Source organism: Colobus angolensis, unplaced genomic scaffold (genome assembly GCF_000951035.1).
Source record: "Colobus angolensis palliatus isolate OR3802 unplaced genomic scaffold, Cang.pa_1.0 Scaffold317, whole genome shotgun sequence".
NCBI classification, from domain to species: domain Eukaryota; kingdom Metazoa; phylum Chordata; class Mammalia; order Primates; family Cercopithecidae; genus Colobus; species Colobus angolensis.
In genome coordinates, this window is record NW_012116455.1 from 1,610,604 (window position 1) to 1,619,214 (window position 8,611).

Below are 8,611 nucleotides of genomic sequence, written 5' to 3' on the forward strand. Positions count from 1 at the left end.
CGGCGGCAGCCGCAGCCCCAGTCACTCCGGGCCGCAGCGCTCGGAGAGTGCCCCTCCCGCTGGTGCCCACACCAGGCTGCAGCCGCTGCGCTCGCATCGTCTCCATCCCGGCCGCCAATGGAGTAGCGCCCCGGAGCCTGCCAGCCTGCCGAGCTAACGGTCCCAACCACCCCAGTTAGCTAGCGCCTGGGGACTGAGGGCGGCGCCAGGGCCGAACCTTCAGTCAAGTGGGGGCGGGGACGAGCTAGGTCCCATGCCAATCACCAGTGACGGGGCGGGAGCTGGAGGGCTACTACTCCGCCATAGGCAAATTATTGAGGAGGGTGGAGATTCTGAGAACCAATTGCAAAGAGAAAAGCGTATCCTCTGAAAGGCAGACGCGTAGCTTGGGCGCGTCTTTGGGAGTCCTGTGGCAAGCACTGGAAAGCCGGCCAGAATCCTGGGGCGGGGCTTGAAGAAAAAAATGGGCCTAGATGCAAGACTGGGGAGAATTGCAGACAGAGTAGAGATCATTTTGTCCTACCATTTCATTTTACAGATTGTAGGTGAGGAAACTGTGGCTCAGAGAAGTAATTTGACTTGTCCAACATCACATGCAATTGGTGGTGGAGCTAAGGCAAGAAAGATACTGACATTTAATGAACATAAACTATGCAATGTACTGTAATGCATGTCTTATTTACAATCACAATCACTAGATTTTATTATTTTAGGGATAAGGAAACAGATGCTGAGGGAGGCTAGATAAATTGCCCAAAATTAAATAGCTAAGAGATGGCAAAGTGGAATTCAGAGTTTAAGCATAGGTGTTCTGATTCCCAATATTTTTTATCTATTTACTATGCCACATTGTTGGGTAAATTTCTGATTTCACTTATTCTAAGTAGGGGAAGGGAATAAGAGATAGTGGGATGGGCAAGTCTTTTTGCCTTCCATTAGAGTGAGAAAGAGTTAGGATACATGCAGAAAATTAGAAAACTGAGAAGTCCAGTTGGGGGAATTAAGAAAATTACCCTTGTTGCTATAACATGTCAGACTGGGTTCCTCTGATTACCTTGCACACACACGCACACACTTGCACACGCACACACACACACACATTCTACATACCCTTTATCATGTGGTCACTGGGCCATTTTTACTTAGGTGAGATTATATTAATTGCTTCCCGCCATCTCTCCTACGGTGGCTCAGAAATCAAAGATGGGGAAATAGAGGCCAGAAGTAGAAGAAAATAGAAGAAACACACTTGGTGAAATGAAAATTAGACCCTGACTAAAAACTGTGAGTGGTCAAGAAATAGGAAGTTTGAAAAAGAGACAGTTAATCTACTGGGATATATCTGCTGATGATGGAGGGAGGAACTCTTTGTAGGAATCTTGATTCAAGGTTGGACATAGAGGAAACTGGTGGAAATGAAATCCTGTTGAATGCCTTAAAACCTTTAGGACACAGGACACTTGCCTTTTCTCTATAGAAAAGTTGGTTTCTTGGAAAGAAAGTGGCTGGAATGGCTAAGTATCCCTTGGATAATTATAGCTATAAGTTAGTATTACCCTCCCTCCCCATTCCTCATTCCCCATACCCACACCTCCAGGCAGAAGTGACAAAACAGAGACTTCTGAACACATTTATTTGATATGTCAAGTGGAGAGAGGAGTGATTTAGGGTTTCTCCCCACTTCTACCCGTGGGGGTGTTCATAAGCTCAGACAGACAGAAGAGCAGTTTAGAGCCCATGACCCACCCCCTGGGAAAATGAGACAATCTGTTGTAGTTGTTGGAGGAACAGGGTGGGAATAAAAAGCAGGAAGTTGAGAAGTGAAGTTGAGAGCAGTAAAGACAGCAGCAGAACATAGGCTAGGGGTTGCTGCAGGAACCCCCAAGAAGAGTGAAAAAGATATCCTGAAAAGTGGTTGGGGTTGGAAGCGGGGTGTGAATAAGGAGCCAGGCCTGGAGAAAGAAGCAAGACCTGGAGAATGGGCTGGGATGTTCATGTAGAGAGCAGAGTATGCAAAATCATGATAGGCTGTGTTGCAGGGCATACATGGAAAGCGAGGGATTGCTTCTGCAGGAGGGCAAAGACATGGGAGACTGCCCGTAAGTAGAGGTTCCCTACTGCTTCTGCTTCTGAACAAATGCAAGAGAGTTTGGGACCCTAGCCCTATCTGTTTATTGATGTGCTGTGCCCGCAGGTACACAAGTAATCCCATATGCATGTGAAATGACCAGGGCATGAATACATGTGTCTATATACCCAGTAAATAGAGTACTTATTCTTTCTTGCTAATAAGAGTACTGTGCTTATGGACACATGTTTAACCATGTGTGGGTGCACTGTGCACCCATGAGCACATGCAAGAGATCCCTATGTTCGTGGTGTGTGTGTGAGCTGGTTCTCCCACCTATCCCATTAAGGTCCTAATCCCCACCCTCCTTGGCTCCTCTCACTTCTCTCAGCGCCCTGGCTCCCCAGGCCCACCTAGACTCTGGAAGCCCCCTAGCAGGCGGATCTGCTCAGTCTGCATGGAGTGGCGTCTCACCAATTTGCGCTTGGTCCTGGGGGAGCCTGGTGCCCCGGCATAAGGAGGAGCAGGCAACGAAGGCGCCCGACCTCCGGGTTGAGGGCGAATGTCAGGGATGGGAGGGTGGGGACTGACGTTGAGAGGCGGCAGGAAACCCGGCCGCGTTTGCGAGATGTGGTCCAGGAGCAACGTCCCCGAGCCCCTCCGCTCCAGCAGCCCCGGACTCCGCCTCCGTCCGCTTAGCGGAGATACTGCCCCTGGCAGACTCTCCTGGGACTGGCGCGGAGAGGGAGCTGAGCCGGCTGGAGGGAGGGTCAACGGGGAGGCGCTGTATCGGCGGCGCTCCAGGGACAGGCGACTGGACTCAGGCGAGTCAGGGCAAAGGTGTCCGGGAGTGTCGAGCTCCACTGGCTCCATGCGGCTCAGTTTCTGCCTCAGCCCTGAAGGGGGACCAGACTCCTGAGCTTCTGGGGCTGTGTTTCGGCGAGAGAGAGGACCCCCGCTAGTCACTTTCTCCGCCCATGGGGGCGGGTCCTCAGGGCCTTCGGTGCTGTGACGTCGGGAAAGACGGGGTCGACCGGTCAGGGTCAGGCCATTGAATTCGGCAGTCAAGCGCTCGATCCCTGGTCTTCCTTCGGTGGGTGGGACTGGTTGAGGAGGGGCCACTAGACCCCAGGGCTCGGAGTTGAGCCTTTTGAGTGGTTTGGGGGGATGGCGTGGTGGTTTGGGGAGCGGCTCGGAAGGGGATGGGTCATCGGGGGGCTTAGGAAGAGGGAATTCAAATACGTCCCGCTTCTCCTCTTCTTCCTGGGCGCGAGGGGATAACATCCCACGCCCTCCTCCTCCTGCGGTCTGCAGCTGGATTTCCGAAGGCGACGTGCAGATCCCCGGGCTAAGAGGAGCGGGAGCAGGGTCCTCCACCCCTGGGGATGGTGGAGAATTGAGATACTGCCGGGTCTTCTTGGTGCCCGAGGGCGAGGTATCGGTGGTGATGATGATGACCTCCGTGCCCTTGGCCTTGCAGGCGTCCAGCAGTGTGGCAAGGGTCTCGCGGTCCCCGCGGTCCAGGGCGTGGACAAGAGCCGAGGCGCCCGCGTGATCTCGGACTGAGGGATCTGCGCCGTGGGCAAGGAGCAGCGAGGCCACAGCAGCGCCCCCACCCCCGGCGCAAGCGTGCATGAGCGCAGTGCGCCCTAAGCGGTCTGCGATGTTGGGGTCCGCGCCTTGCTCCAGGAGGTAGCGTACCATGCGTGCCTTGTTCTGGGGGTCGTCGTAGCGGGCCCGACAGGCTGCCATTAGCGCAGTCTCCCCCTGCGCATCACCCTCATTCACGTAGGCGCCTCCCTCCAGAAGCAAACGGGCCAAGCGTAGCTTACCCTGACCCACCGCCCGAAGAAGAGCGTGGCCCTCGGTGTGCAACATAGCTGCGGCTGGGGCGAGGGTACTGATGGAGCTGGGGCTGAGACCTGCCGAGGATGGCTAGGGGTATGGAGTGGGGGGTGGGGGGTGGCTGACAGAGGCCTGAGGTCTCAGTGACGAAGCCGATCCCTGCAAGAGAGACATCTTATTGATAGATTCGGCAGGGAAACTGAGGCACCGATGCAGGAACCCAGCGTGGGGTGGGGGAGATCTTCACGGCATACAGTCCTTCCTCTAACTCATGCCTTTGAGCCGGCCCTTCCCCCGCAGCGCATGCCTGAGGAGGTGGGAAGGGTGCACACGCACTGAAGGACTAGCGCGCGTGCAAATGCGTTCGTGCACGCGCAGGGATGTCCGCACCCCCACCCTCACCCCATGGCTTATCAGACCTTTCCTCTATCCCCCTTTTCTTATCCACACTTGGGATCCCCCTTTCTAGGATGCTGAACGCCACCCACCTACATACATGCACCCTACAGTCACACATGTATTCTCATTCCTAACCTCTTTTAGCTTGCCACAACCCCAAAAATTGAGTGGGGGGAGGGAAGTAGCCTGCATTTGAGCCCTAAAATGGGTGGAGGGGGAATTGGGGGGTTCTTTTGCCCCTTCGATGTTCCCCATCACTCCTTGCTCTTTCCCCTCCCAGGCTGTGCGCCCAGATAGATACCTGAATGTCCGCAGAATCTCCTCCTGGCCAAGATTGGGGCCGCGGCCACGGGGCAGCCGAGGTGGCGGAGCCAGGTTCCTGGGGGCCCGCATGGTGTGGAGGGGGGGCACCCGGATTCCCTTGGTGTCAGTATCTGCGCCCCAGCGCCGGATCCTCGTCCCTCCTCCCGGAGCGCCCCGGGCACAGCGCCGGCTCGGGAGGAGAGAAGCTGGGGGGGGGGGGCGGAGCTCTGCTGTGCTATTTATAGCCTAGTCTCTGCGGGTGGGGGCGTCGGGCACCAAACTGCTCCCCCACTCATGCACACACAAACCCTCAAAAACCTAGAAGCTCCAATCCTGACTTCCTTTTCTTAGCCGACCTCCCCTCAGCCCCAACAAACCTAAGTGTTCCTTAGGGGACTCCTCCGCGACCCAGACAGGGACCATCATCATCCAGATTCTTCGCTGAGCTTCAGCAGATCCCCATTCTCGGCACTTGGTGTGTTTATGCGCTCCTGTCGCCAGACCTGACCTACCACGCACGGCACATGGCACACCGTGCAAGAAAGGTGTAGACAGGCTTTTTGGATCCACAGCCGGTGTCCATACTGTGCAAAGAGAGGCAAGAGATGTGGCTTTCTTCCTGTAGTTTAATTGTGAAGGAGACACGGTCCAGCCTGGAGTCAGACACAGATATACCCCTGCCCCATCTCTCAAAAACGGAACACCCATCGCAGAGAAACTTGGACCTCAGCTCCCTTATATAGACCTAGATAAATATGAGGAAGGTGGATATGGGGGCACTTTTAGACAGGGCAAGGGACATTCCCAGGTGCCTCCACCCTGTATTATTGTGGGCAGGGAGATAGGAAAGGGGCAGGAAGAAGAGCGAACCTTGTAATACACTCTGTCACATTGCACCTCTTTAATCTCAGTCTTGCTTAGTTGTCTTATTTTTTCCATCTTGCTTGAAGATCTCTGTCTGAAATTCTCCTTATATCTTCTGTCTTCCTATCTGTCTATTGGTCTCTCACACTGTCTCTGCCTCTCCTTGCCACCTGCCCTGTCTCCATGGTTACCATAGCTTCCATCCACATATTTTAGGAATGAGTTTGTGTCCAGCTGGAAGGCACCAAGGAAAGTGGGAGAAGAAGAAAAATCCTAAGGATTTAAAAAGTTCAGTCAGTGTCCCGAGCTAATTCGGAGGCTGGAGGCCCCCTAGGTGCAAGATACTGAAAATAATGTTCCCAGGTATGGGAGAGAGAGAAATATTTGCGGGAAGCTACCCATTTTTACTAGTTATTTCTTGGACACGTGTCAACTATGTGCCATGTGCTTTACATACACTATTTTCAATCCTCACAACTCTGTAAGATAGGAACTATTATCTTCTTGTTACAGATGAGGAAACAGACTTCATAAGTTTAAGCAAGTTCTCCAAAGTTTCACAGCTGTATTTCATAGGACTGGCAAGCGGCAGTCCTATGGCAAAGACTGGGAGCTTGCCACTACACCTACAGCCTCCCAGTTTACAGGTCATTTTCTCTTACATCTGGGATGTTCTTCTTTACTAACTCCTAGACTTCATCTCCATTCTGAACTCTTTCTCCCTTGTTTCTGTTTTCTGCGAAAATAGGACTCCTCCTTCCACGCTGCTCGCCTTCCCAAGGAGCGCGCAGGAACTGGAAAGTAGTGGAAAATGCAGAAAAAGCTGGGCTTCTGCCCTGTCTCCCCAACTCTGGTACTCTGATCCCAGATCCTTCCTTTCTCAAACCCTCTGCCCACCTTCTCACAGACACGGCAGCAACCCACAGAAAAACATTTTTAGAAAAGAAGTATCCATTGGTGGTGCTGGAGAGAGGCAGTGTATGATTGAAAGGAAGGCTGGAGTAATGGAGAGACCAAGCTGTGAAGCTAGAGTCACAAAGAGACTGATCCCTAAAGAGCAGCTTTCACAGGGGTTCATTTCTCCATAGGCCCTCTCCTCTTTTGGCCTCTCTGTAGGGGCTCCATCAACACGGTCCCTCGATGAGATACGAGTGTCACGTTCCCTTGGTGAACTCTTGCCGGCCAGTGGCTCCTTCATCTGGAGTGAGACCGGAAATAAGTGACCCTAGATGATTCTGCAACCCCCATCTCTCTCTGCGACCCGCTTCGCAAGCTTCGGTTCCGGGCTTACTCTCTCCCTCCCTCCTTCTCTTCCTAGGCTTCAAGAGGGCGGACTTCCCTCCTCAGCTTCTCCTGCATTGGACGAGAAAACTCACCAATAGGGAGCTCCGGGAGGCGGGCCTAGAACGCCACCGACTTGAAGAAGCCCAGTACATTTCAAGTTGGCCGCGGCGTGGGTTCCGCGTGGGGAGGGGCAGCAGGTAAGGCTCCGACCAGGTGGCTCTGACCTGGTTCGGTCCCACACTTTGCCGAACTTATTCATCCCGGCTAGGCTGCGAAATAGACTACGCTTTCCGTCAGGTTGTTGGATCAGCCCCCTTCTGGCTCCCTCCCCTTTCTCCCCTGGGATTCCATTTCTGTATTGATTGTATGCTAGAGAATGGTAGTTTTCTATCGCGCACGGGGAGAGACATTAAAGCAGAAAACGAGACAGCCTCTTGTACCTCTCTTTGCTATAGCATCAACTTCCTCCCAATCTATTAATATTATCCCAAGAGCCTGACAAACTCCTGTTATCTATGAAGACTAGCTGAAATGCTACCTGTAGTTTTCCTGGGCTGCCTTTCTTGCAAAATGAATTGTTCCCCCGTCTGACGATAGCATTTTGTGTATACCTTTATTGGGACACTTAGTGCACTCTCTCTAATGACTCTATGCCTTTTAGAATAGAAGGTTTTGTAGGACAAGTGCTAGTAGTTAATATATAGTGCCCAATAAACGTTAGTTGAATAGAATTGATTTTTGGCAACTAGCACTCTTTTTGGGGAGGCAGAATTTAAACTCCTAACATAAAATAATAATAATAATAAAATAAACTCCTAACATAACTAGGGAACAATAAAAGACAATACAGTATGTAATTAAGAGCCATTAAATTAGTGGTTCATGATACTAGTGTTTCATAATTGTTTCTGCAATCTAGAGAAGGAAGAAAGCAAGGAGAACTGGAATGGTGAGGGGAGGCTTTATGGATCACAAGGTCTCAAGTTTGGAAAGGCCCATAGAAATAATGTATTTATTCATTCATTCAACAAATATTTATTGAGCACCTACTATATGTGAGACACAATGCTAAATCATGCTGATCACAGGGAATCCTCTACTAGAGCCATGCATCCTTCTTACAAACCCTATTTAGTAAATTGTTACCCAGCTTCTATGTAAACATCTTTAGTAAGGAAACTCTCTTGTCTCTCTTGTAGGTCATTCCATGTTTTGATATCTGTTCTTTAGTCAATATCCAACAAATATTCTAAATAAGAGCTATATAGCTAAAGGAAATGCATTCCACACTTCCACTGTAAACAGGGGAAATCTGGCTGGGCACGGTGGCTCACGCCTGTAATCCCAGCACTTTGGGAGGCTGAGGCAGGCAGATCACCTGAGGTCGGGAGTTGGAGACCAGCCTGACCAACATGGAGAAACTCCGTCTGTACTAAAAATACAAAACTTAGCTGGGCGTGTTGGCGCATGGCTGTAATCCCAGCTACTGGGGAGACTGAGGCAGGAGAATCATTTGAACCCGGGAGGCAGAGGTTGCAGTGAGCCGAGATCCACACCATTGCACTCCAGCCTGGGCAACAAGAGCAAAACTCCGTTTCAAAAAAAAAAGACGGAAATCTGTCCTTTTACAGTGGAATTGGTAGCATTCTTAAAAGCAAGCCATTTCTAGCTGGGCGTGGTGACTCATGCCTGTAATTCCAGCACTTTGGGAGGCTGAGGTGGGCAGATCACTTTAGCCCAGGAGTTCAAGACCAGCCTAGGCGGGCCGGGCGCGGTGGCTCAAGCCTGTAATCCCAGCACTTTGGGAGGCCGAGACGGGCGGATCACGAGGTCAGGAGATCGAGACCA

At 51.8% G+C, this 8,611-nt stretch overlaps 3 protein-coding genes across 6 annotated transcripts in view; 1 reads left to right on the forward strand and 2 right to left on the reverse strand.

Moving 5' to 3' along the window:
- The window catches only part of LIX1L (Lix1 homolog (chicken) like), a 22,665-nt gene extending 22,449 nt beyond the window's left edge, over positions 1–216 (reverse strand). Inside the window, exon 1 of the mRNA XM_011951317.1 lies at positions 1–216. Within this exon, the coding sequence (XP_011806707.1) occupies positions 1–106 (106 nt within the window). The 5' untranslated portion in view covers positions 107–216.
- Positions 217–1,616: 1,400 nt separating this feature from the next.
- ANKRD34A (ankyrin repeat domain 34A) lies at positions 1,617–5,134 on the reverse strand. Of its 3 annotated transcripts, XM_011951302.1 has the most exons (3): positions 4,614–4,788; positions 4,448–4,511; positions 1,617–4,072 (listed from the first exon to the last, which is right to left on the reverse strand). In XM_011951302.1, exon 3 carries the CDS (start codon positions 3,944–3,946, stop codon positions 2,456–2,458), a length of 1,491 nt encoding a protein of 496 aa, XP_011806692.1. In that variant the 5' UTR covers positions 3,947–4,072; positions 4,448–4,511; positions 4,614–4,788; the 3' UTR covers positions 1,617–2,455. The 3 variants fall into 3 exon arrangements, with proteins under 3 accessions (XP_011806692.1, XP_011806694.1, XP_011806691.1); XM_011951304.1 differs by lacking the exons at positions 4,448–4,511; positions 4,614–4,788 and adding an exon at positions 4,993–5,134; XM_011951301.1 differs by lacking the exon at positions 4,448–4,511 and having other exon boundaries at positions 4,614–4,823.
- POLR3GL (polymerase (RNA) III (DNA directed) polypeptide G (32kD)-like) overlaps positions 2,808–8,611 on the forward strand; it is a 22,685-nt gene continuing 16,881 nt past the window's right edge. The window contains exon 1 of one of the 2 annotated variants that reach the window (XM_011951300.1): positions 2,808–2,892. The gene's annotated coding sequence lies outside the window, so the exon portion shown is untranslated. Of the gene's footprint in view, positions 2,893–6,875; positions 6,961–8,611 lie in introns of those variants that run through there. The other variant, XM_011951299.1, reaches the window with a different exon arrangement.